Source organism: Zonotrichia leucophrys, chromosome 18, assembly GCF_028769735.1.
Source record: "Zonotrichia leucophrys gambelii isolate GWCS_2022_RI chromosome 18, RI_Zleu_2.0, whole genome shotgun sequence".
Taxonomy (NCBI): domain Eukaryota; kingdom Metazoa; phylum Chordata; class Aves; order Passeriformes; family Passerellidae; genus Zonotrichia; species Zonotrichia leucophrys.
In genome coordinates this window covers 1,805,112-1,831,529 of record NC_088187.1, presented here as the reverse complement: position 1 = coordinate 1,831,529, position 26,418 = coordinate 1,805,112, and the positions used below count along the sequence as shown (strand labels likewise).

Genomic DNA, 26,418 nt, shown 5'->3' with positions numbered 1-26,418 from the left:
CACATCGCCCAGCTATGCCCTGCCAGCACCTCCCATCTGGATTTGCACATTCCAACATCTCTGACTAGAAAGTGCCCATGAAGTCCAAAGTTTCATTAATCCATGCTATTAACATGTCATCCCTTTCCAGGGCTGTTGGATTTTCCATGTCAGCCCCCACGAGGAAGGGATGATGTGACTGTGGGAGATGTTGGGCGAGGGGTTGAACTGGGTTGTGCCTGTGGCTCCAGTTGGATTTCACTGTACCACTGCAGAGGGGGAAGAGAGGGTGGAAATCACCCTTCAGGGTCCAGGTTAGTGGTTCTGATGGATGAGAAGGAAAGCTTCCAGGAGCACATCTCCTTTCCAGCTGTATCACTGCAGTATCACTAATAACAGCACAGAGCCTCAGCACTGAGGCACTCATGAATGAGTTGGCATTTTTTTGTGAGTAATGTAGAATTGTAGCTATTTCAAATTGTCCTGAGGTGCAGCTTGACATATAAGTTCTTGGCCTATTTATTACCCTGTGTCTGAGTGTTCCCATAGGTATTACGGCATTAAACCATGGCTGAATTTAATATTGGGAGCTGCCGTGTTTGTATTTTAGCTGTAGATCAGTGGCAGATGATTTGGGCTGTGTGCATGATGTGTTTGGCAAACTCTAGCCAAGGGATCTGTTCTTCAGCAAGGATGTTTGAGGTATAAGTTGTGTTCAACACCCTCTTTTTTTTACTTTTTTATTACATTTTCTTTTAAATGTTGCTGTTTCCTGCTTTGCTATCCTGTGTCATCACAAGCTCCTGCCAATATCCGTGCAGGGATATTATCCGTGCAAGTCCTCAGGGATTCACTACTATGTTGAGATAACATCGCACCAATTTGTGTCCCCATCTACCCTCAAGCTGGGTTGGAGGAACTTGAGCTGCAAAGGCTGGACCTGGGTAGTTTAACTCTTGGAAACAAATATTTGAATGCTTCCATGGATTTATCTGTGGTTTTTGCCAGCATGTATTTATGAACCCCTTGGTCACTGTAGGTTTTTCAGGCTCTGAAGCACGGTTGACCAAGTGTTGATCCTGCCCCTGAGGTCTCTACTCTCGTGGTTGCCATCATGTCAGGGTTGGGTCACCTCAAGTCAAACCCTACAGCCTGTGCTGTGGTGTGGCAGCTCCTGGTCTGTCACAGGAAGTTTTTGGCCAGTCATGAATGTCTCTCATGTAAGTGGAAGGTGCTGCCAACTTCATGTGTTGCACGTTGTCTTCTGCTCGTAGTGTAGTGCAGTGTATGCACATCTGGCCATAACCCGCCATGGTTATTGTCCAGGCATCTAAAGCCACATCAGTGGTTATAAGTTAGACCAGCCAGTGCCAAACTAGCCCAGGGGAGCCTAGCAGCCCCTGTGTGTGAGGTGTGAGGTGAGCTGTGCCAGCCCACGGCCGTGCGCCACCTCAGCGCTGCTGATGTGACCCCACCACCACCTGCCAGCAGGATGTCAGCTTCTGGTTTTAATGAAGCCTTTCAGCAGAAACAAGCAGCTGCAACTGTGGCTTGGGGTTAAATGGGGGGAAGTGATCTTGTATGGTGATTCTGTCCTTGCCACTGACTGATCCCGCACTGACTACACCACTGGGTTTTGTCTTCTGCCATGTTTTCCAATAATGCCTGCCCACCTGTTGGGGAAACTGAAGCACTGGGCATCTGCAGGCATTGTTGGGAACCCTCTGTGAAACATGCTAAAAAAACATTAAAGGTATTAAATTAGGTCTAAGACTACCAGGGGTCTGTTTGATAAGTTTTTGTGGTTTTTTCATTCCTCTATTTTCAGATTGCCTGTCTGGAATGCCAGCATTGGGCCCTTCCTCAGTTGCAGATTTGGGGCCACTTGATAATGAGATTTCTTTTGAGTAATGAGATTTTTTTTTGAGCCATTCTGGTTATATCACCTCAGATCTCTGCTTTTGAAAAATCTTGGCTCAAATCTTTTGATGAGCTACTAAATAAAAAGACAGGCCCTAAAGGGATATTTATGTGAGAAAATGGCCTGACTTTCCCTTCTGCATAAGGAGAATCAGTGTGGGGGATGTCAAAGCATTAAGCCTCAGTACATGCCACTTCTGCCTGAACCTCCTGAGGTGGTACTAAAGCTTGATTAACGTGAAGTCCATGTCCTGATTTACCAGCTGAATTTACAATGGACTTCTAAACCTTAAACACTCTGAAAGTATTTTCCTTCCATCTCCTGGGCTTTGAGTGAGCTATTGCCGTTTTCTTGCCACATCATTAGCATCAGTATTCTTGCACTTGTAGTATTGGGGCTTGTTGTGTTTTCATGTGTGATTTTTGGATGCGGAGCTGGCTGTTTGTTTTTTCAATTTCCTCCTCTTTTTTCCCCAGCCGGAGGAACTTACCAATGCCCTGGAGATCAGCAACATCGTCTTCACAAGCCTCTTTGCCCTGGAGATGCTGTTGAAAGTCCTTGTTTATGGTCCTTTTGGCTACATTAAGAATCCATACAACATCTTTGATGGGATCATTGTGGTGATTAGGTACAAACCTTGAGCTTTCTTTATGTGTGCTTCTCCTCATTTGGGTGTTTAATTAAACAGAAAGTAATGGAGAGTTGGCATAAATACCTTCCTGTGACACTTTATACTTCTCTCTCTAATTAATGCACTTAGGCACGATGGCTAATACATATCTTGGGATTATTTTACGGTCATTTTAGAGAGAGGCTCAAGCAGAAAGCTATCAGTCCCAATGTCCTGGGACAGTCTGGGATCCAAATGGCACAACCAGTGCCCAATTAAGTATCTCTGGTTTTTTGGCACATGCAAAGGCTATAATTGCCCCTGCAGCTGCAGTCACTGATTTCTAGGTGTATTTTTGACATTCAAGTAGGGCTCTGCTCTTTGCAAGCCTGGACAGAGTCCAGATCTCTACGAGCATTGGCATCACATCTCTGCCCACTTTCCGTCTCTCTTCTCTCTGAATTTCACCTTCCCTTCCCTGCCCCTCCGCTGGGCCTTTACAATTAGGCTTTTTCTGTCAGCTTGCATTGACATTTTCTGTCCTCCTCAGCGTGTGGGAGATCGTGGGCCAGCAGGGCGGGGGGCTCTCGGTCCTGCGCACCTTCCGTCTCATGCGGGTGTTGAAGCTCGTCCGCTTCATGCCAGCGCTGCAACGCCAGCTCGTTGTCCTCATGAAGACCATGGACAATGTGGCCACCTTCTGCATGCTGCTGATGCTCTTCATCTTCATCTTTAGGTGAGTGTTTCCAGTTCCCTGTCCTGAGCATGCTCTGGGTTTTTAGATGGGATCCTGTGGTGGGGTGAGGAGGTGACAGAGTCCGTGCCAGAATATGGTTGAGCTGAACGGTCCCAGGAGCAGCATTGCTGGCTGTGGTTTGCTGCCCTAAATTCTCTCAGTCAGCCAGATGAGATTTCTTTGCAAAATGGTTTACAAAGAAGATCTTTCAGGCTGGATGGTTCCTTGACATCACCACAAGACAGCAATCCCGTTACTTACCAACTGTCAGAAAGCTTGGTGATAAAAATATTGCCAAGAAGAGGATGATGTTCCTAAAGGAATGTCATGGTGGTGCTTGTGTTTTTTCATGGCCTCGTCTTCAGACAAGTAGAAATGTTAGAAACACCGTTGGGGTAGCTCTGTATTTTTAGATTTTGAGAAGAGTTGAGAAGAGTTGTTCTCTTTCTACAGCTAGCTGTGGTGTTTGAGCAATGCAGGCACTGGGAAGGCTGAAGAGAGACAGTCTCTTCCAGGGTATAATGTCCCTTCTTCCAGTGAGACTCCAAAACTGCCATTTGCAGGCGTGGTACTCAGCAGAGCTGTAAATAATTTGATTATTCAGGTTACTAGCAGAGATCAGGGAAAAGCAGATTATTCTTTTAGTATCTATCCATAATGAAAGGTATTCTGTTCTTCTGTCAAAATTGAAAAAGCTGTTTTGAGTCCCCTGATATGTCTTATTCAGGCATTTCACAGAAACCCTTTTTGTCTTCCTAATTCAGTTGAAGCATATTTTGCTGAAAATGTGTCATTGCAAAACAGAAAGTCAAAACATTTTGTTTAGAAAATGTTGAAAGACAATGTTTTGACTTACAAAAAATGAAGCAGAAGAAAAACAAGGAGCAGGCATACTTTTTGGTTGAAACTCCTTGACAGATTTGACCTAAATTCACAACTGATTTGCGTGATCTCAAGGCTTGTTTTTCAGCGAACAAAGGATCCATCTTTTTTAAAAAAGCATAAAAAGGAATAGCTCAGGTGAAATCAGGAGAGAGTCGCCCTGCTGTATGATTACTGACTTGTGTGGTGGTCTTATTGTCGAGCCTCTGCCTCCTGTCATTTGCAGCATCCTGGGCATGCACCTCTTTGGCTGCAAGTTCGCTTCGGAGCGGGATGGCGACACTCTGCCTGACAGGAAGAACTTTGACTCCTTGCTCTGGGCCATCGTCACTGTTTTCCAGGTACAAAATGGAAAATACAACTGATGGGCGTTTTGAGACTGCAAAGACTGGGGTTGTTTTCCAATGTATACGAGAAAGTTTAGTGAAGCTCCATGCCATGGAAAGAAGATGACCCAAAACCACAAGTGCAGGTTTATGGGGGCTTTTGGGCTGTTTTCCAGCCTAAATCAGGACCCTGGTGAGGAGGGGCTGCCAAGTCAGGAGGCTCTTGTGTTTGCAGGGTATGGACCGGGTGGGTGAAAGTAAATATAGAGGGAAGAGATGGAAAGGAGGAGATCAGGACCATTTGTAGTGGTATTTTGACAAATAATGGAATCTTATTTAAAGCTGATATGTGCAGGTTTTTGTTCTAGCAGCTCTGGGCCCTTTAACCCTGGGATCTGTGGAGGGCTTTCAGTCATTCTGGCTGACCAAAGGAAAGGTCTGACCAGTGCAGTGTTATCCTCCCTTATGGCTGTCCCTGGATATGGGGGACAGGGCAATTTGCACAAAGTCCTTGCTGGTGGTTGGGAATCTCTGGTTCTCTCTCTTCTCTGGCTCAGAAGGGATTTATCCTCTTGTGGTTACAGCTACAGTGGAAACCCTAAAAGCAGGATGCTTGTCTGGCCTATCCAGAGTGTGGATACCCAGCCTGCTATCCTCCAGTATCTCCACAGTCCTGATACTCTTCCTCTGCAGATTTTGACGCAGGAAGACTGGAACAAGGTCCTTTACAATGGCATGGCCTCCACCTCATCCTGGGCTGCTCTCTACTTCATCGCTCTCATGACATTTGGGAATTATGTTCTCTTTAATCTGCTGGTGGCCATCCTGGTAGAGGGTTTCCAGACAGAGGTAATGTCCTCGTGCTTGTGCCTTTGCTTTCTTTTCAAGTTTTAGGACCTCCAGATCCTGGAATCTGATTTCTGAGGTGGACAGCAATACCTTGACAGAAGTGGTGTGGGAAAAAAGTGGGGTAAAATATTAGGTCTTCTTATTTTTTTACTTTTTTTGTTTCCGTAGCCATGGTGCAATTAAATACAGCAAACCCTCTAAATGAAGGGCTTAAATGAAAAGCATTGTTAGCATTAATGCAGGAGTGGGAATTGAGGTGTGAGTCAGGCACTGCGGATGGGATCACTGCTATGACAGTCTCTTTGAAACAGTTTTCGCCGTGTTTGTCATCCAGATTAAAGGCCCCTCCTGAAAACTTACACAGGCTGGTAAGAGATTAGTGACACGATTATCTTTTTTCATGGTATGCATTCATGGAGCTCTTCCAATTTCCAGCCCTGCAATGCTCTGCGTATTTTAAGGTACATGATTTCTGGTCTCTGCCATCTGCTTCGTCACAATGGGAGCTTCCACGAGACATCCTGCATTGCTGGAGGCTTTGAGGGGGCATGTAGACTTGAGCTCAACCTTTTTTTCCATCCTACTGCCAATCCAACTCTCCAGCTTGCTGTGGGTGTGCAGGGATACACCTAGTACCCCTCAGAGTGGGGGACCTGTGATGCTCACCTGCTCCTTGCAGAAATTTTCCAACTGTTCAAGAACACCCAAGGGGAGGGACCCCTATACCCTGTCTGGGGCATTGGTTGGAGGGCTAAATACAGCCTAAAACTCCTCACTGGGGTCTGCTTATATGGGCTGTGCTTCTAAACACTATCTCTGATTTTTTTAAGCATTCTGGGATGAATAAATATTTTAGTTTTGTTGCATGTTTATTATGATATCCTGCAACCCTACGAACAGAACAGTTTTTATTATCATTATTATTTTTGAAGTTTGGAGTTAAATTAATGGAGTCATACCAGGACATAGCAAGAATAATTTTTTTCTTTTGTATCGTCTCTTTCTCTCCATGATGGTACTTTTCTTTTTTAATTGTTATCGTTGTAGCTGTTTCTGTCTGTAAATGTCCCCCCACCATTCAGCCAAAAGGACAATCACTGCTGGGTTCTCTCAAAGAGCAAAATGTTCCTTTGCTCAGTCTCTCAAACACCAAAAATGTTCCCTTGCCCAGGTGAGAAGAGGTACAAAGCTCCTTGTCTGTTCCTGGTGACAGCTTCTAAACCCAAACTTTGTTCAGTCTGGCAAATTGATCTTTGAAGGTCACCAGCACAGGAGATCACCTGGATCTCTGCACCCACTATGCAGAGAAAAGATACAGCCTTTAAATGCAGCAGCCCATTTGCCAGCCCCTGGCCCTTAAGGGAGGCTGACTCCTCTGCTCCTTGGCTTGTCTGGTTTGCCATGCAGGAGATGCTCCTGCTCCACCACTGCATCCCGCTTCTTCCTGGGCAGCAAATTATCCCTTGCCTGGTGGTCAGCTGTGCCATGGTGCAACTCCCTGAAAAGACATGTTCTGGCTTATGCGTTGTGGTTTTATTCCAGTAACGATGTCCTTGAGGGTATGGCTCCCCTGGAGTCAGGGAAGTGCCTGCAGCACTCCTCAAATTTGCTCTTGGCTGTTTTCTGCAGCCAGGCTGCCCCATCAGCTGCCCCCATGTCTCCACTGCCAGAGCAGCACTGGGCTTGTCCAAGCCAGCTCCAGGGTATCTGTGTAAGCTGAAATGTGCTTTAAGTGCTGTGTAAATGAGGGAGGAACCTTGGATTTGGGACAGCAACGGGTCAGCATGAAGCCAGTGATGCCCATGCCAGCACTGAGGTGAGCACAGGGACCAGGAGCTAGTGCAGCCCCCAAATACCAAACCCGGGTTGTCAGTTCTGCTCTGCCCTGACAATTTTAACAAACTCACACCATATATCTATAATCTGTGACTCTGATTACATTGCTATTTTATATCTCAGGCTTTAATGATAGCTTTTTAATAATAATCTTCCTTCCACGTCCTTGTTATTCTGAGTTCTCTACATTCATCCAGTGAGGTGCAATGGCTCCAAGAGAGCCCTTGGCTCAACCCAGGTTTCCTGCAGCAGACTGGGAGTGAATATCTCTGGAGGTTAGGCCCCAGGTCTGGCCTTGCTGGTTTATGTTTATTCAGCTTTGATGGTGTGTAGCTTTGTGAACAGATCACATTCTGGTTTTTGCAAGCCAGCACAGAGGATCCTCTCCTAAGCAGAATTAATAGAGAGATCATCTCTCGCTGTAAACAAACCCCAGTGTCTGCTGCCCGTGTCTGCACTTGACTCTTCTGAGTTGAGTTTGTTGGTTTTTTTTTCCATTCTCCTTCAGATTTCTGGGCTGAAACACAATCCTGGGGCTGCTGCCTTTATCTCCCTGGTCCTTGAGTACCTTTCCTCAATCCACAAACACGTCGTTAATTTTAGTGCATGGCTTTGCAGCCCCGGTTGCCAGGCAGCAGATGACTATAAGCAGCTGAAAAACTAAAAGGGCCTCTTCCAAACTTTAAATACAGGGTAATATATTTTGCAGGATTGAGGTGGAGGGGGTTTTTCCCCCATTTTTTCCTTTAATTTGGAATTAATTCCTTTAATTTGGAATGTTTCATTTAACCAGCTTCTCTCATGACTGTGCAAAAGGCACAGGCAGGGCTTTTTGCCGTGTGGTTATTTTTGACTGCACATTCCCTGATTGGATTGGACCCTGGTGTTGATGCGGGGAAGGTGAGCAGGGGACTCCGTTTGACTGAGCTGCTAACTGGAAATTACTGCATGACCACTCTGGTGCCTGCCTTGGAGACCTCTCTGAAGCAAGGAATGACTCCTCTTAGTCAGGCATAAAGCTCCTCTCCTGAGGGAATTCCTAATAGTGTTATCTCCAAGGTGTATTCTTCCATTGGTAATCCTCCCAGTTTGTGTCCTGTTGTGCCCATCCGTCCTCGCTCGTGGGTTTGATCCTTTCTGTCCTTTGTGCCCTGCTCCCTCCCTGGCACCCCAGGTCCTGCAGCCTCTCCATCCTTTTCTCTGCAGGACACTACTTGCTCTCTAGAGGTAGCATCCTTGGGGAAATACAGATGTTCAACTTCTTCTGAGCTTTCACCAAAGGGAACAGTCTCTCCTCCTGCAGGGGGGATTTTGGATGGTGTTTTTCCTGCTCCCCTTGCCTATTGCATTCCTATCGGCTTCAGTGGGATTTTCCTTGTGAAAGGAAAATTTCCATCTTTTCCCTTTCAATGGCTTTTCCATGTCTCTCTCTGTTACAAGCAAAGACTTTAAGTTAAGTGTCCATCACATTGCAGGCAAGTCCTTAAACTCTTCATCCCAGCCTAGGCTGGGATGAGTTTTGTAACAATTTAGCAATCAGAAAAAAGATCCATTGCCATGTAGGCAAGAAATTCAGCTGGTGGGATAAATTGTGCCCTACTGCTTCAGCATGGAACCTCTTGTTGCCCCATGGGACAGGACCAGGCACTGCCACACTGCCGAAAAATGCTCAGGAATACTGGGAGAGCCACCCCTAAGCAAGGGGAAGCACAACAAGGTGAAAAATTATGTCTGTTTTCCAAATGGGCAGGGAAAGGCTGGCTTCTGGTGCTGTGAAATGTTGGGGTCGTGGGTGTTGCAAAATTTCCCAGGATGGGGCTGTGCCCCCTGGCTGCAGACCCCTGATTTAAACTGCTGATTCAAATGGGTGTTTCCACTAACAGGACTGAGCACGGATCTGAACTCACAGCAGACTGTGTCTCTCCTGAAACTAGGTATTTCACCTGCAAGAGCACTGATATTATGTTAATCAAACATTCATTAAAAACCTCCATTGCTGCTTAATGAAGGCATAATAAATAAAGATGCTATTATACAGCTGCAAAAAAAATCATGTTTTCAATAATTAGCTGGTGTTTCATTAGCACAATTATCACTTAGGAGCTGAAGCAAGCTCTGTTCTAAACACTTAATTTAAAGGGTGTAAGGCTGGTCCCTTCAAAGGGCTTCTTTCTACCTGAGATCCCGCTCTCTCCCTGTGCTGAGTGGAATGGATCCAGTGCCTGGCTCTCCGTTGCAGCCACACACTGCCCTCCTCCCCCTTGCCTTCTGCTTCCCTGCCTCTTCTCCTGTGTTTTTTGATTCCCCACTCAGTCCTGCTGTTGAAACTGAAAATTGAACCCCGCCTTCCCCTTCCTCCCTCTTCCTTCCCCCCATTTCTCCTTCAGGAGATGTCCAAGCGAGAAGAAGCGAGTGGGCAGTTAAGCTGTATTCAGCTGCCTGTCGACTCGTCGGGGGTACGTACAGCACATCCCACCGCCACCGTGCTTGTCTCTCTCGTGGTCACACACTGTGGTGCTGTTCTCATAGTAGCTGTCATTCTTTTGGGGTCTATTTGAGTGTTTTGGAAGTGGTTTTTTTTGGTTTTTTTGTTCCTTTTTGTCACCCTCATTGTTGAGTCAGCCCTGATTTTAAGTCCCTTCCTTCTCTGAGGGACCCAGGTAAATTAAGGTGGGTGCTTTGAAGGGGCTGATGTGGCTCCAGCCAGCAGGTCCCGCTGACCCCTTTCTGGATGCCTGCCCTGGGGAAGGCTCCCCAAGAGATGTTACAGCCTCTCCACGGCACAGTCACATCCCAGGGACCTCCCTGAGGATGAGGATGGTCATGCTGATTGCAGGGCATGCGTGCCGAGGCGCCCTCATGCAGGTGGGGGAGGATGCCTAGGAGTGAAGGGACCTGGAATCAAACCTGTTTTGATAGGTGTGTGTGTGTTGATGTGTGTGTGGGAGTCCTGTGCTCTGCAGGACAGGGTAAGACAGCAGCAGCTGCACTGTGGGAATGCTGAGACTGCCAGCGCAGTGCTCATTACAGGATGTGAAATGGTCCTGTTCGCGTCCGAGGAAGCTGTGGATCTCTGAAGCACAGCACACCACAAACCTCACCCTTCTGCCAAACTCATCTCTCTTTTTACCACTCACTTCCCTTTCTTTTGTCTTTTCCAAGAAGCCTGGCTTTTTCCTCAGCCCAAAAGCCCTTTCCCCTTGTATCCCAGTGTGTCAGTCCCTTTCGGTACAGGCTGGTTTAGTTGTCGTACTGCCTGGCCCAGCTTGACATTATCTCATTTCCCAAAAGGATTTTAACTCCCTCTTCTCTCATAACCCCTTTTCTATCCAGAAAGGCAAACTGGGAGTGCAAGAACAGGTAACGGGCAGCAGCACCAGCTGCGAGATGTTTGCCTGCACCGTCCCGAGTCTGGCACGTGGTGTTTGGGAGGGGATGCTCACTGCCCTCACACGTGGGGTTTGGTGCTGGGGAAGGGGGTGGGAAATCGCCACATAGCTCTGCTTTTCCATCTTGGCACACGTCTCATTGTGCCCCCTTAAAACTTTCCTTAGGGCTGCTGAAGAGCACTCCAGGAATACAAATAATGTGAAATTCTTCCCAGTATTTATTTATTTTTAATAACCCATCAGGGAGAATGAGTAATTCCTGGCAGGCCTGCTGACAGGCTGAGCTGGGAGCCTCTGTGGGGAGCATACCTGGAGCCAGCTGGAGCCCCTGCTCACACAGAGACTGGATCTGGCTCCAGCAAAGCTCAAGCCAGGCTGACTTTACTGCTCCCCCTTGCAAGGTGCATTCCTGACCTTCTCAGACTGCATCCTGCAGGAGGAGCTTCCCTGAAAAGCACAGAAGTCCTGAATCCTCAGGGTATTTTTGAGCCAACACTTCATGTCGCACTCTCTTTTGCCTTAAAAATATCTTTGAGTGTCCGGCCTGCCTGGAAAAAATATCTTTAATAGTTTAGTGACCCCACACTAAATATGGGAGGAGTATTGGGGCTCATCCCTCTGGGGTTTTACTTAATAATGAGGTATGGGGCACTGACATGTGTTGGATTCATCTCTTCCTTCTGTCCCAGGCTGGGGTCCTTCTGAGATTTTGCAATCAATGGGTACCCTAGCACCAAACCTCAGCAGTGCTGGCCAGGGCTCCTGTGGACGCAGCTTAGCCTTGGTGGGGTTTTCTGGGGCTCCTGGGCTCTCACTGCTGAAGTGAGGATCTGCTTGGCTTTTCCCATCCCAGCATCTTCCCCCACCTTCCCACCTCTTCTCCATTGTGTCAGGGCTTGGTGCCCTTTGCCAGAGCAGTGGTTTCAGCCATGAATCCTCCTCTTTTTGGATGGGTATCAGTCCTTCTGGCGAGCACCTCTGCCCCTCTTAGGTGTATCCTAACTATACCACACCCTAAGTGCCTTTCTGCCGTGCCAATGGACAGAATCAGGGTCTGTGCCACAGGACGGAGCAAGAACCCAGGCACCACACAGAGAACAATGATCAACATCATCTTCCTCTACCTGAGGATGGGTACCTGTCAGAGGAGACAGGCCTCGCTCAACCACCAATGTTTGAAATGATACAGCAGAATTTAAACTTCCCAAATGATCCAGCATAAATCCCCAAAACTCCTGCTCCTCTTGTGTGTGGCAGCTGGGAGGGAAAGGGTCCCTCATGGCAGTCAATGTTGGGTTCTGCCACCTGGATCCTCTCTATGCTGATGGGGCGTCCATGGACACGTCACGTTTTCCATGTTGGGAGTTTGGGGTCTGTTGTGCCCTTTGTGAACCCTGGATTGCTCCACCAAAGCATCACTGGAAAGAGCCACACCCAGAGACTTTTAGGTGTATAAATTCAGAGAGATTAGTAGGATCATCTTTTGTCCGCAAATTGTTCATCAATATTGGTCCTTCCCTGACATCTGCCACATATGCAATTCCAGCAGCAAAAATTAAGCAATAGTTTGGTTTTTCTCCTGATCCCTTTCTGGGACCGTGTTCAGAGCCAGAGGCAATCCATCTTCCTGATAGGAGGTTAATTAGTCTGTGGTATAAACCTGTGCATGCATCATTTTGTGGAAGGTGATGTTGCATCGTGGTACCAAGTTCAGTGGATCTGTAAGGTGTGGTGTTGGACACGGGAATCCATATTTGCAGAGGGCTGTCCATGCACTGTGGCCGCTCAGCCTCCTTGCTGAAGCCTTTTGTTTCGCTCCAGGGTGATGCTTCCAAGTCTGATTCCGAGGGGGATCTCTTCCCCCACAGCCTGGAAGAGGAGGGAGAACCTAAGAAAAACTTGTCAAATCCAGCCTGTGAGTAATAACCCTGGAAGGACAGGGCCTTCCACAGAAACCTTGCTTTGCAGTGAAAACAGTGTGTCCAAAAGGAAAAACCCCTCCTGGAGGGATTGCTGTAGTCCCAGTTGTGTCATGCTTGACTTTGCAGCAGGCTTGGGGTGGCGTTGTGGGATGCAGGCAGGGAGAGACATGACTGCATTTGAACTGTTAATTTCCCCATTAAGCCCGAGCACTGGGCTTGAGGGGTGTCTCTGCTGGAGGACTTTGGAGAAGGAGGATGGAGGAGGTGGGCAGGAAGTTCCCAGGGCTGGAGTTGGTGGGTGTTAATTGGAGGTTGAGGGGGCAGCAGGTGACATTTTGGGTGTGCTGTCCTCTACCATTGTTACCTGATCCCATTAACACCTGATCCCATTCCTGTTTGACATCCCCCTGCTGGGCTGAACGACCCAGTTCTCCGCAAGGGCTTTTTGGCCCACATCTCCCTGATGCTCAGAGCAGAGCCTTCCCTGCGCAGCAGCTTTGCCTGCCCACGAGCAGGCTGTCGGTGTTCCCCCTTGAGGTGAGACGCCTAAAAACCCGCTCCTGTCTTCCAGTGATGGCCCTGAGCGAGCACCCGGAGCTGAAGAAGAGCCTGACCCCGCCGCTCATCATCCACACGGCCGCCACGCCGATGCCCATGCCCAAGAGCGCCGTGTTCGGGGACGCGGCTCAGGGCTTCGAGTCCCGCCGGGCCAGCGGCGTCTCCACGGACCCCGGTGCCGCCCACGAGCTCAAGTCCCCGGTACTCGCATCCCCTTCCCCTGCGGGTGTTCGTGGGGCTGTCCGTCCGTCCGTCCCGCCGGCCTGGGGCGGGTGGCTCGGCTCTGATGCGCTCCCTGTCTCTGTCCGTCCGTCCGTCCCGCCGGCCTGGGGCGGGTGGCTCGGCTCTGATGCACTCCCTGTCGCTGTCCGTCCGTCCGTCCGTCCGTCCCGCCGGCCTGGGGCGGGTGGCTCGGCTCTGATGCGCTCCCTGTCGCTGTCCGTCCGTCCGTCCCGCCGGCCTGGGGCGGGTGGCTCGGCTCTGATGCGCTCCCTGTCGCTGTCCTTCCCGCAGCCCAGCGCCCGCAGCTCCCCGCACAGCCCCTGGCGGGCCAGCAGCGCCTGGAACAGCCGCCGCTCCAGCTGGAACAGCCTCGGCCGCGCCCCCAGCCTCAAGCGCCGGGCGCAGAGCGGCGAGCGCCGCTCCCTCCTGTCCGGGGAGGGCAAGGAGAGCTCGGAGGAAGGCGACAGCTCGGATGAGGAGCGCTCCAGCCGGGCCGGCAGCTTCAATGGCTCTTTGCCGCACCGCATGGAGTCGCTGGAAACGAAAGGGTCCTTTGACCTCCAGGATACTCTGCAGGTGCCTTCCCTGTATCGGACCGGCAGCATGCACAGCACCAGAACGTCTGTCTCTGAGCACCAAGACTGCAATGGGAGGACATCTCCGGGGCTGCTGCTGCACCAGCTCCACCTGGATGAGCCCCACCAGGACGGTGATGACGGCGATGATGAAGGTAGCATGGTAAGGAAGTGCCACGTGCTCGTTTTGGGCTTTATGACTTGTCAAAACAAAGCTCGTCACTGCCTCAGGGGTGCACATGTGATATTAGGTCTCACCATCACCACGAGACCAGACAAGAGTCACCCAGAAGGTCTCTAGGCAGTGGATGCTCTCAGAAATGCCATTGGTATCTAAGTATTACATGCAGTATCAGATGGCTTATGATGGAGACATAAGGGCAAAACTGTCCAGATTCCACTAAATCATGCAGAGTGAAGGCTATTTGAAATATATGCTTTTATGGGTTACGCTTTTTTGTTTTGTTTTGTTTTGTTTTTTTTTAAAAACAAAACAGGTAAGTCTCCCTGCTTTCCAACTGTTATTCAGTTTTCTGCCCCCACACCAGCAGCAGAAAACTTCTATAGGCAAAGAAAGAGCATGGCTTGGTCTCCCATTCCCATGGCAGAATTAGTGCCAATGGTGGTAATTTCAGAGGCTCTGCATTAATTTCCATCTGAAGAGACGTTTCACTAACGAGTGTCTCTTTCACAGGCCTGAAAATTGTCATTTAGGAAATATAAGCTGAAAAGACTGCAAATACAGGGAAGGGATCAGGGTTCCTGGTCCTTTTTTCAGATGGATGTTTGTATCTTAAATGGAAAAAAGGGGAATCTGGCTGCTTTTCCAAAGTTGTTTGCCTGACTGGCAGGATGGGGCTTGAGTTGGGCACAAGGGTGTCACAGTTCTGGTTATCATATGTGCATTGGGGCCAGTTTTGGAGTGTTTCCTGCTTGTCCCAGGTTATCTCTTTGTTTGATTATACCTTGTTCTCAGATTTTAAAAGTGTGATGGTCTGATGTGTCGTCCCCAGGGGTATCTGTTTCTTTTGGGGGAGTAGATGGGGTTTGGGTAGAGACATGATGGGAGCAGGGGCTGTTCTGAGAACAGGAAAGCTGCAGATTTGGACATGATTTTACTCTTTTTCTCTGACTTTATTGAATGAAATTGGAATTGGGATCATGTGAAGGGATGTGAAAGGTGGCACTGACTCCAGAGTCCTCTGCTCCTTACAGGAGGAGGAGAGTTAGTGCTGGCAGAATGGAGTCACTCAGCTGTGAACAGCCTTTGCAAAAAGCCATTATCCCATTACATCTCCAGCATGGATCCTCAGCCTGGATTTTTACTCATTGTGCTGACCTGATTTTTAACTTCCATAAAATAAATTGAATTTTTAAGAAAAGGACCAATAATTATTTTTGGAAAATTCCTCACTATTAGAAGTGTGGAAGAGACCATGCTCCTTATTGCTTGCTAGGAATTTTTTTTCTCATGCTCCAACATCTGCTTACCTGGTGCAATCATCCCACCAGTCCCTTCAGGATCAAAAGCCAGCAGTGCCCCTTGGGCATGGTGTGATGAGATGTGTCCCTCCTCTCCCAGCCAGTGCTTACAATGAACCATTGAATGAGATTTTTAATTTTTATCATCTGTTTTTAGCATAAACCAAACATCATCCACTGTGTACTGAGGTCAGGCCATGGAGGGTATAATCACCTTAACATCCTCCCATGTAATGGTCAGAAGCAAATTCCTAGAGGGAGAATTCACAGAATAAGGGAAATAAATTGTGTCCTAGCCCATGGGATAGCCACAACTGGGATACCTGCAGCTAGCTGGTGCCTTTCCCATGCTCTGAAATATGTCTTCCCTGCAAATCAGTAAACCAGATGGATGAGAAGATATTGCTTAGATTAGAAAAATGAGTTCCCAGGTTGCAGGGCTTCCCTCCTGACATTTGGGGAGAAACTCTGCTCCTAAATTAGCCTTAAAAAAATTGGGGGATGGGGGAATTGCATTTTAAATTGAAAAAATGAAATACAAAACTACCCATGAACAAAAGAGGAGAAGAACTTGACTATTACTCAGATCAAAGTAATCCTAAATATGCCCTTCTACATCAAAGCTTTGCATCCCTCCTTGCTGCCTGGATTTGATTGTCTCTGTGCAGAAATGAAAGGAAGAGCAAAGGCTTCATCTGGATTTCCCAGGCTACACTTATATTAGTGAAGCTCTGCTGCCTTCGATGAATTTCTTTATTTCTTCGATGATTTTCTTTATTCTGAATTTCCGTCCCTCTGAGGGGACAAAATCAGGCCCCTGGCAGCTTCTCTCCCCAGAACCAGGAAACCAAGGGTCTGTTCTTTATGGCATCACTGCAGACAAGAAGTCTCTCACAGAGAGAGTGATCCACAGCTTTCTTGGGTTCACATGGCTGTGACCAGGATCAGGGCTCTGCTGCCAAGTCTTTGTTGTTTCCAACTGCTGGAATTTAAATGCTTTTGGGTGCTTTCTACCAAAATTGCTCAGTGCTCACAGCTGAAAGTAAGGAAAATATTGAATATGCAACCAATGTGTTCCCTCCTCTCCAAAACCTCACTGCATTTTACTATTACTGCTCCTTTTCCTTTGCCTATTCCACTTTTTTCTTTGTGGCATATGATCCAGCCACTCCCAAGCCCTCTCAGCCTGTCCCTGTTGCATATTAAAATTAAATAATCAGGTCTCAAGCGTCTCTGTGCAGCTTCCAGCTTGCCTGGAGGTCCTCTGCTACTCACAGAGCATTTTTCAGCAGTTCCCCCATCCTTATAATAAATCTTTTATAAATCTAAGCCTCACCCTTACTCTGAGGAGTGCATCAGTCATCTTTTATTGCCAACTGCTTTCATCCTTCCCTCAGAAGTGCATTAATATCTGAAATTCCTAAAAATAATCAAAATGTTAAAAGCAGCTATTTATCAACAGTTCTCGTTGCTGTGGGATGGAAGGCCTTCATCCCCACTGCTGCCTGTTAGCACCCAGCACCTTCCAGCATCCCGGCTCCTGCTGCCTCTGGGGAGGGATTTGGGTGGGCTCACCCAGGGAGATTTTGTCCCAGTCACTGGCAACTGAATTAAAGATTAGTTTTCTTCTCCCCCCACATCTTTGTTCATCCTGTCCAGGTGTGGTTTATGAACAAATAGATGTGATTTAAGCCACATAATTGATATCTTACTTTGACCATAGTGCAGGCTTTAACAGCAGTCAGCCCCATTGTCAGCACTGGGAGCCTGCCTTGGCCTCGCTGGGAAAGCCTTGGACGGGGCTCAGGCTGGAAACTCTCTGGGTTTGTTTCACAAATACCTTACTTCTGGCACAAGTTAACTGACCTGTGCTGTTCCACTGGTGGAAATATGGAGTAATTCCTCTGAGTTTAGGTTTCTGGGGATGTACTTCACCCTGCTGCAGCCCCAGTTGAGTCCTGGTGCTCACCCTTACTGTAACCCTCTGAATAGAGAGACATGATGGGAGATCACTTTTTGCCTTTGTTATCTGATTTAGCCCATTAACTGCAAGCTGCAACAATTAGCCAACCCCCAAAATATCTTTGGCATTAAAGTTGGACAAAAAGAATATAAAGAATCATTCTGTGCTGCTGACGCATTACCATTCACTACAAATCCCCTTGATAAATACCAGAACTGCTTTGAATAATAGATACTTCTGGAAACCTTCCAGCTCACAAAATGAACTGGACTGAGTTGTAGCTATTACTCCATGTCCAGAGGCTAGGGTAGCAATCACTGCTCTCACCACAGCTTTGAGCAGACACCTGATTTTTATCCATTTATTTACCTTTGTTAAATCTATGGATAATTAGACTAACCAGGCAGCTTAAAGGGATAACACAACCCCAAGGATGCATGCTCTATTAAATACAGTTTAGAGACAAGGGAGCGGTTCTGGCTCTTTGCCTGAAGCTGGAAAAGGGATGTGAGAACATCCAAGACAACCAAAACCCCACTGGTGTGCAGTGCATGGTCTGTGTGTGCAGAAGCTTAGGGAAGAATGGATGGCTGAAGGAGCAGGGTAGAAAGCTCTAACTTTTTGTTATTAAAACTTTTCTTCTTATTTGCCAAGGTGATTTTAATTTTCTGAAGAGTTCGGTTGTCACTAAGGGCTTTCATTAAAACAGGTACTACACCAATTATTCTCCATCACTAATGAGACCCCAGTCTGGGTGTCTGTAGGAAGAGAAAGCACTTCCTCCACTCTGCTCAATTACTCTAACAAATCCCATTTTTACAGTCAAGAGTACTTCAAGTGCCAACAGTTTGCCTCAAAATGAATCCGCCCTCCCTGTTTCCTAGATGAAATAAGTAAAAGTACCTTAGTCCTGGGGTGCAGGTGCTCCTGGGGTGCGGGTGATTCCTGTGCTGTCCTTCACACCCCTCTGTGGCCTCACGGCCCTGAAATCTCTAGAAGAAGCTTCAAAGAGCTCTTGCAGTTATGTTTCTAGGTCTGCCCATCCAAGCCCAGGTGGCAGCAGAGAAATAAGGCTTCTGAAAGAGCAAGAATTGTTTTTTATTTATCTGCAAAGAACTCTGGTGACAGTGCACACACTGGTATGTGCATTTATCTTCTGGTGCTTTGATGTGGAAGTGCTGGGGAAGCCCTGGTGTGGTGAGCAAGATGTTGGCCTGGCTTTTAGTGGTTGTCCGTGCACAGCGTGCTAACACTGCTTTGCCAGTGGGATTAAAGGTGTTGATTTTCCTTTGGAGGTCTGTGGATGAGAAGGCGATAAAGTTAAATCAGTTGTTGCAGCCAGGATGAGGCTTCCCCTTGACATCCAATTTTTGATGTCTTTGGTTGACTTGTTGGCTCAGGCTTTTGTAGTCTACCCTCCTGACCTGAAATGACCTTCCAGACAGCCTGTAACATAAGGATGCATGGCTGAGGATGTGCTGTGGTTTCAAGTAGAAATTAATTTGCATGAATTGGATGGTCCATGTTCATGCAGGTCAGGTTGTCCATGGTGTTCCCTTCTGGCTTTATAATCTCCCATCTAATCTGTTCATGCTGAATGAGAGGCAGATGATCACCGTTGTGTTCCTGGACCAAAACTTGGGCCTCAAGTGCTTTCTTCAGCTTTACAGTGGTGCATGGACACAGGGCTTTGCCCAGCAAGCAGCAGGAATCTCTCCCTCTGCTCTATAACATCTCACATAAGCATTCTAAGCATTCTGTATCTTTTTTTTAAAAACCAAATTAAAATACCCCACAAAAATTCCCCAAAATACCTTAGAAGATTCAGGCAAGCACCTGATGAGTGTTTGGAGGCACTGAGTGGGTTATCATTCCTTTGGGCAAGGGTTCTATTTATCATGTTTGTTCTCTTGGATAACTGTCAGACATGGTTACAGTGCAGAGAAAGAAGCAAGACCAAGCACTGTAAGCTCACAGGGCTGGCACAGCCCTCATCTGGCTGCCAGAGCTCTTTCCCCTGCTCAGCAGGGTCTTGTCTGGGGACATTATTTTATTTCAGCTTTACTGAGCACTTGAAGATAAGTTTTTAGTGAAAAGCTGCCCCGAGTCCTACACGTGGAAGTTTTGGGGCATTGTTGTTTTAACAGTTCTGTATTTTCCCACTCCATACATTTTCCCTGCAGAGCAAAAGGGACCGCATGAAGGCCTGGCTGCGGGCACGGCTCCCCACCTGCTGCAAGGAGAGGGACTCCTGGTCCATCTACATCTTCGCCCCTCACTCCAGGTAAGGCAGGGCACTCGGGCAGTGCTGGGGTGGTAGGATGGATGGTAACAATGCATGCCCTCATTACAGTGCCTCATCTGCCTGTTTATCCCAGATGGGTCTCTGTATGTCAGTCCACAAAACTCCTGGCCCTTCCTCTGTCCCAGCGTGACGTCAGGGTTGAACAGCAAACAGTTGCTGGCTGCAGAGGGCACAGGAGTGTCCAGTCAAGACCCATAGCCCAGGGCATGCCTGCAGCTTCATCAGGTTCCTCATTTCCTTTGGCAATGATGCCAATGCTCTGCAAGTTTTTCACTTGGTGGCGTGTGATGAACTTGGAGCAAGGGGGAGAGGTGCAGCATTAAGCAGAAAAATCTGAATTTGCCCCACCACACACTTACAGCACAGCAAAGAACTCCCTGATCTTCTCAGCCTTCCTCTCAGCTGAACTTCTCTGTCCTCCCCCTTCCCTTTCTCTCAGAGAACACCCTCTCCTTGCTTGAAGGCCCCCAGATCTGCCCTTGCTAAGGCCTGGCCATGGGGAGCTGGCTGAGCTCTGTGCTGTTGAAGCATCCCTCCAGACATGCACCCATGCACCCAAGGGCTCCCCGTGCTGGAGCTGAGGGCCCTGGACAGCGTTCAGGTTCATTCATACAAAGATTAGAGAGATTTTCAGAAACAGACTTTGGGAAATGTAATACGGTATTATAAATCCTGGGTCAGTGTACAGCCATCTGTCACAATAAATAGCTTCTGCCCCTTGGTTTCGTGTGTGCTCAACCCTTATGGGCTCATTGGGAGTATTTTTGCCTTTATTTAAGCTAAATCTGAGCACCTGAGGAAGCAGGTAGAGGGGCAGATCCAAACCTGGCTGTGTGTCTGAGTCATGGAAGCAGCTGCCCTGTTCCAAGTAACCAAAGCCTTCTGTGAGCATTCCCAGGGCTTGAAATTTGTGGCTCAGTTCTGTAGATCAGATCCCTCTCTGTTCATAACCCAATCTGCCCTCAGTGTGTGGCTCTGCCAGAGAGGGGATTGGGAGATTGGAGCTCATCTGCTTTGCAAGCAGAGTGCTCAATTCCCCTGCTATGTGTTGAGCTGCTGTGTGTCTCCTCAGCCAGTTGAGCATTAATAGCTAGTCTGTGTCTACTCTTTTTTTTTTCCTCTCTCAACAGATTCCGTCTGATGTGCAATAAAATCATCACTCACAAGATGTTCGATCACGTCGTCTTGGTGATCATTTTCCTGAACTGCATTACCATTGCCATGGAACGACCCAAAATTGAGCCTCACAGCGCTGTGAGTTTCTAAGGTTTTCCTCGTGGAGCAAACACGTGTGGCTTAGACCGCACTGCTGTGCACTTGGTCTTTCTCTCTTTCTCTTTTTAAAATGGGAAGGTGCCAACACCCCCTGAGTATCCTTTGAATTAGGTGCAGCACCTCTCCTGGCCCCTATCCAGTGTCCTTTTAAAGCACAAGTGCACAGATCGTAGCCTGCAATATATCCAATATCTCATTTCTGGAAGCACAATCAAGGTTTTAACACATGACATAGCATGACATCTGTCTCAGTTTCCTTCCCTGAGAAACCTTCAAACACTTTTCCTCTCTCAACACAATGTTCACTTCTTCCATCTGTTCCCCACAGGCACGTATGTGTGGTGCAAATGGAATGGGGGAAACTGTTCATTTCATACTCTTCTCTCCCCTTTGTGTATCAGCTTTGTTGTGACACCAGAAAAACTGAATTGATGCAGGCACTGCAATCCCAGTTCTTGGAACCTCTTTGTTCTAATACACTATATAAGGATTCCTCAAACTAGACCCTCACAGCACCAGCATCCAGCAATCGGAGGGGCAGAATCATCCTATTGCTTTTTTATTTTACCATAGATTTGGGTTGAGATGCACTGGGCTCTTGCTGATTTATCACTCAAGACTGCTCATATCACAATCGTATAGAATCCTGTTTTGTTTATGTAGGCGTGTCAGGCTGTTCATTTTTGTGGATTTTCAATGTAAGGCCTTAAAACTGGAGTCTAGGCTGCTCTCTGCCTATTTTAAACATTCCCTAGTAGTCCTTCTTACTGTAACCATTTGCCCAGCAATCCTTGCCCTAAATCCATTTTTTTTTCAGTTCCCTTGCAGTCGTGCACCAATTCGCAGCTGCAAGAAGAGAGCAGGGCTCCCTGCCAGCTGATGTAGCAGGAGATCACCCTGCTTATCCCCAAATGGGGCACCCTGAGAACCTCCCTTAAAATACTAAATACTTCCTTTGAGCCCCTTGCTATGTCCTCTGAGAGTTACCGCTCCCCAAGACTGGCTCCAAAAGGAGCTGCAGGTACACAAAGAAGGGAAATGGGGTGACATGTGTGAGTTGGAGGAGTCCACAGCAAAGAGCTGTAGCACACAAACCCAATATTTGGTATAGGAGAGGAGGAGCTGTGGTGTCCCCTGGCATTGGGAGAGTGCTACGAGGAAAGGAGACAGGGCCTGGTGTGAGGTCCATCACCATTAGGTTATAACAAGGGAGCTGGACCACGGCCTGGGTGCTGCAGAGGAGAAGAGGAATGCTGAGCAGTGGGGCAGGGGATTGAGGAGAAGTGCATGGGCCCTGCCTGTGCAGATGGAGCTCTCATCTGGAAACCAAGAGAGTTAGTTTAGTTTGAATTGTTTAAAATAATTGTTCTTTGCTTCCCTGAGCTGTGGATTTTCTAACTGCTTCGAGTGAGTTCTCTGTCCCTGTCCCAGTTTCAGCTGGCTTATCAGAACAGGGGCTGCTGTTGCAAGACAGCATGTGGTCCCCACTGCAGAGTGCACGACATGGACTGGGGAGATTATCCTTCAAAATAGCCACGTGCTTGCCAGGGAGGAGTGCAATATCCTCAGTCTCACCTCCATGATATAGCTGTTTTATCTCCAGCTGCACAAGCAGGTCTCTACCCTCTCCCTCCTGCCTGGTGTCTGCCCCTTACAGCAGCCTTTTGTGTGGCAGTCAGCTAACAATGGAGATGTTTTGTATCACAGCTCATGCAATCACAGTACAGGTCTAGGACCTAATTAATTATGGACCATGTATAGAAACAAGCTACTCTGTGGTTCCTGAGTCACTTCCAGTAAATCATGATCTGGCAAGCAAGAGAGTTGCCAGGGTGTTTTGTCTTGTTTAAATTGCATCTCATTTTGAGTGAGAGATCTGCATTTCTTATGGGACTGCACTGTAGGGAGAGGTAGAAATAAATCCAAAACTGTTAAAAGCAGGACTGGGGCCAATTGTATGTGCTCATACATATCTGTACATGCATCATCATTCCTCCAGCATCTACCTTCTGCTGTCCATTTCTCAGTTCAGGGAAACAAAAGCTGTCTAGGGGTTAGGGTAAAGTGCAATTTATTTAATAATCATCATTAAAAAGAAAGGTTTCTGGTAACTATGGATAGGGAACCAGTCCATGGGCTCATCTGTAATCACTAGCTGCTCTTGCTGAGCGGTGGCGCTGAGGAGGGCACAGTCTAGTGGATAGCGCAGGGACTGGGAAATGAGGCTGTTTGGCTTCATGCCAGGTCTAGACTGTGGTTTTGGGCAGCAGAATTGACCTTTTGGGGGCAAGTCTCAGCTGGCATGAAGCCCCAGAGCTTTGCTGGCTTTGCAGGAGCTGTAATAACTCATGCCAGCTGCACTTCAGTATCCCACGAGTCCAGCTGCCTCACAGCTCTGTCACTCTAATATTGACTTAATTTCTAGGAGAATTGGGAGCTCAGTGATATTTACACAATGCAGTGATTTCTGCAGGTGAGAGGCAGGTAGAGATTTGTCAAGCACGTTTCAAGGAGGGAACATCTCCCTGTTTCCGCTACGAGGGGGAGGATGGTTTGGGGGAAATTAGGGAGGATTTGGAGGCAGATGGGAAGGCTTGGGGGGAAGGTGCTGGCCGTTGTCTCTGTCCATGGTGCTGACACAGAGCCGGGTACTGGCGGGCCTGAACCATGCAGTGTTACTGTCTAAATATTTGGAATTTCTCCTCTTTGCAAGCAAACGGTTCAAGGCTTGTTTCAGCACAGAATTGGAAGAACAGTTTTCAACCACCCAAATATGCACGGGGGGATGCACAGCTGCAGAGAGCAGGCTATAAAACACTGTCTCTCATTTTCTTTTTCATAGGAACGGATTTTCCTAACACTCTCCAACTACATCTTTACAGTCATCTTCCTGACTGAGATGACAGTTAAGGTAAATGCAGGTGGAGGATAAGTGTGCCTGTATTATATTAGTTGTTTTTAATTATCGTGGACTCACAAAACCCTTAGGTCCACCAGCTGCAAGTGTGATGTATATTTTCCTCTTCTGAATCATACTCAGAATGTCCACCATATGCCTTATTCCAAGCACGTTTTGCATCAGAACAATTGCACTGAAGTTGCTCTTGATTTACACCATTATAGGAGCAATGGGATCCTTGAATTCAGCAATCCTGTCCTATTCAGCAAAGCTCTTGAGCACATGCTTAACTTCAACCATGCATGTAAGTCCCATTGTCTTCAACAGCCAGTTGTCCTCAACAACCTAAGCTGCTGTGTGCTTTCCTGAGGACGGAGAGACTTAAGCACATTGAAACACTTTGCTGGATTTGAGGCAGAAGGCTCAGAAACCCATGGCTGTAAATCTCTCTTGAGTAATTCATAATCATCTCACTGAACAATTGCTCTTTCTTTGGAAAGTTTTTCTAGTTTCTTTATTTGCAAAGCTTGTACATGATTGGTTGGGTCAGCCACTCTGCAGCTTCTCTCCTGCAGTCTATAGGAATAAATATGATAGAATTTTTTTTATGCCAGAGCTAAAAATGTTAGGAACAGTTTTGTGTTCCTGCAGGTAGGTTTATCTGCATTAAAAGTACATCAGCTGTAAGGGACAACCTGGGATATTTCTGCAGTGGTATTTTCATAATTCTTTCAATAGAACACTTTGCTGGTTTGTCTAATTAGGCTTCTGTACTGGGAAGCAAATAGACTCACAGACTGGTGTCTGTAAATAATGCGTTCTCAGCAGGTTGCTAACTGCAACAAGCACGTTGGATGCTTCAGTCATAATTTGTTGCAACTTGGTGTCTGGGCAGGTGGTGGCACTAGGCTTGTGTTTTGGGGAGAAAGCCTACTTGAAGAGCAGCTGGAATGTGCTGGATGGGGTGCTGGTGCTCATCTCCGTCATCGACATCCTGGTCTCGATGGTGTCAGACAGCGGCACGAAAATCCTGGGGATGCTGCGGGTCCTGAGGCTGCTGAGGACGCTGCGGCCCTTGAGGTGAGTGGAGGCAGGGGAGGATCTAAGGATGTGTGTGCCAGAGGTGGGGCTGAGCATTCGTGCATGGGAAGGGGCAGATGAGACACGTGTGCAGTGTCTGTAAGCGGTGTCACCCCAGCCTCCTGCAGCGCTGCAGACAAGGGCAGTCCGCAGGTCCTGCTCAACTGCGACAGCTCTGGGCCCTTGCTGCGTTTTGGGACCAGCCCCAAATGCAATAGGAAGCTGATCAATGCCTCTTTTGCTCATTAGAACACACATCCCCTGCTATTTGTGTTCTCATTTGCTCTGTGTAAAGTGCAGCTTAATAGCTTCTTCTCCCCCTTTCCTTCAGGCAGTCAATGGCTTTCATAACAAAGAAGGAAATTAGTAGCAGGTGGTAGATCATTTTTAAGGAAGCAGAGACTCAACTGTTGCTTAACCTAGAATGCAAAGAAGCTTTTTTCCCCAGCTCCCCATTAATTTTAGAGAGACATTTACTTTGAAAATGACCCAGACAAGATGAAAACCATTGTTCTACTAACTTGGCCCCCAACTCTGCCAGCAGGAAGTATCCCATGCTCCAGGGACAGGCTCCACTCTGATAAGAACCTGCCCAAGGACCAACCTCTTATAAACGGGCATCTGTTTGTGACCTGTACCCCAAGGCATGAAGGTTTCTCTTCATGCTAAATGCCGTTCCTCTTTAATACCATTGTTGCTGCTCCTGTTATGCAGCAGCTAATAAACCTTCCTGCTCAAAGCATCTTTGTGTGCCTGCCATATCTTACTGCTGCTTCCTCCATAAAAAGGTTCACTTTGAATCAGGATTTTTCTCTTTCAGAACAGAAAAATAGGACCCTGCTTCTGATAGAAGATGTTGTTTTACTACCCCTGTGTGAATAATAAGTCTAAATAACAATGGCCATGCCTATACATATCTTTCAAATATTCTCAACAGCTCTAAAGGACATTCTGTTCAATTGGTCTGTGTATGTGTGTTGTACCTGGTGAGTTTTAGGATGTGAGCTGCTTTTAATCATTTTTATCTGGACAGCTGGCACCATTGGGGTGGTTCAGCTCTCTCACCATGTGAGTAGGCTGTATTCCTATGTGACTCCAATTCAGGCTCTTCTCTCTTTGTGTGTCCCCTGGTATCTCATGACAGCTGCAGTTTCTGGGGTAGTTTCTGCCCAGTTGCTGGTTGGGTTGATTTGCTCTGTTCCTCTGTTTCTGCTGATTTTTGACCCATATTAAGAAAACCTATAAAATAATCTAGATGGCTCAGGGTAAAAGAAGGATTGATTTCTCTTCTCTGAACTGTAGAATGCAACTTTCTCTTCTGATGTTCCATAGTTAAATCAGATTTAAAGAGAGACGTTTGTGTTGCGCTGATCTCTGCTGGAGTCACTTGTCTGACCTGGTCAAAGCGCTGCATTCTTCTTTATAGATCTGTAGGGCAGTCTGGCCAGGACTTGGGACTTTTTTTGCTGGAGCCTTCCTCTGTAGACACCTATGTGCATGAATAATCTGCAGTTACAGGGAATAATCCACTCAGTAACTGCAGACTGACGGAAGACTTGCCATCAGAAGCACGGGTGGGATTAGGGTCTTCCATTGCTATTGCATCCTA

At 47.4% G+C, this 26,418-nt stretch overlaps 1 protein-coding gene across 17 annotated transcripts in view; it reads left to right on the top strand.

The window, feature by feature from the left end:
- CACNA1G (calcium voltage-gated channel subunit alpha1 G) overlaps positions 1-26,418 on the top strand; it is a 143,548-nt gene that overhangs the window by 76,556 nt on the left and 40,574 nt on the right. For 9 of the 17 annotated variants that reach the window (XM_064728310.1, XM_064728314.1, XM_064728324.1 and 6 more), the window contains exons 11-23: positions 2,377-2,528; positions 3,061-3,246; positions 4,355-4,469; positions 5,148-5,303; positions 9,527-9,595; positions 10,473-10,499; positions 12,350-12,443; positions 13,022-13,209; positions 13,522-13,968; positions 19,434-19,534; positions 20,686-20,809; positions 23,673-23,741; positions 24,625-24,809. In XM_064728310.1, coding sequence (XP_064584380.1) covers positions 2,377-2,528; positions 3,061-3,246; positions 4,355-4,469; positions 5,148-5,303; positions 9,527-9,595; positions 10,473-10,499; positions 12,350-12,443; positions 13,022-13,209; positions 13,522-13,968; positions 19,434-19,534; positions 20,686-20,809; positions 23,673-23,741; positions 24,625-24,809 — 1,913 coding nt within the window. The remainder of the gene's footprint in view (positions 1-2,376; positions 2,529-3,060; positions 3,247-4,354; positions 4,470-5,147; positions 5,304-9,526; positions 9,596-10,472; positions 10,500-12,349; positions 12,444-13,021; positions 13,210-13,521; positions 13,969-19,433; positions 19,535-20,685; positions 20,810-23,672; positions 23,742-24,624; positions 24,810-26,418) is intronic. The other 8 variants (XM_064728325.1, XM_064728313.1, XM_064728316.1 and 5 more) reach the window with 3 other exon arrangements.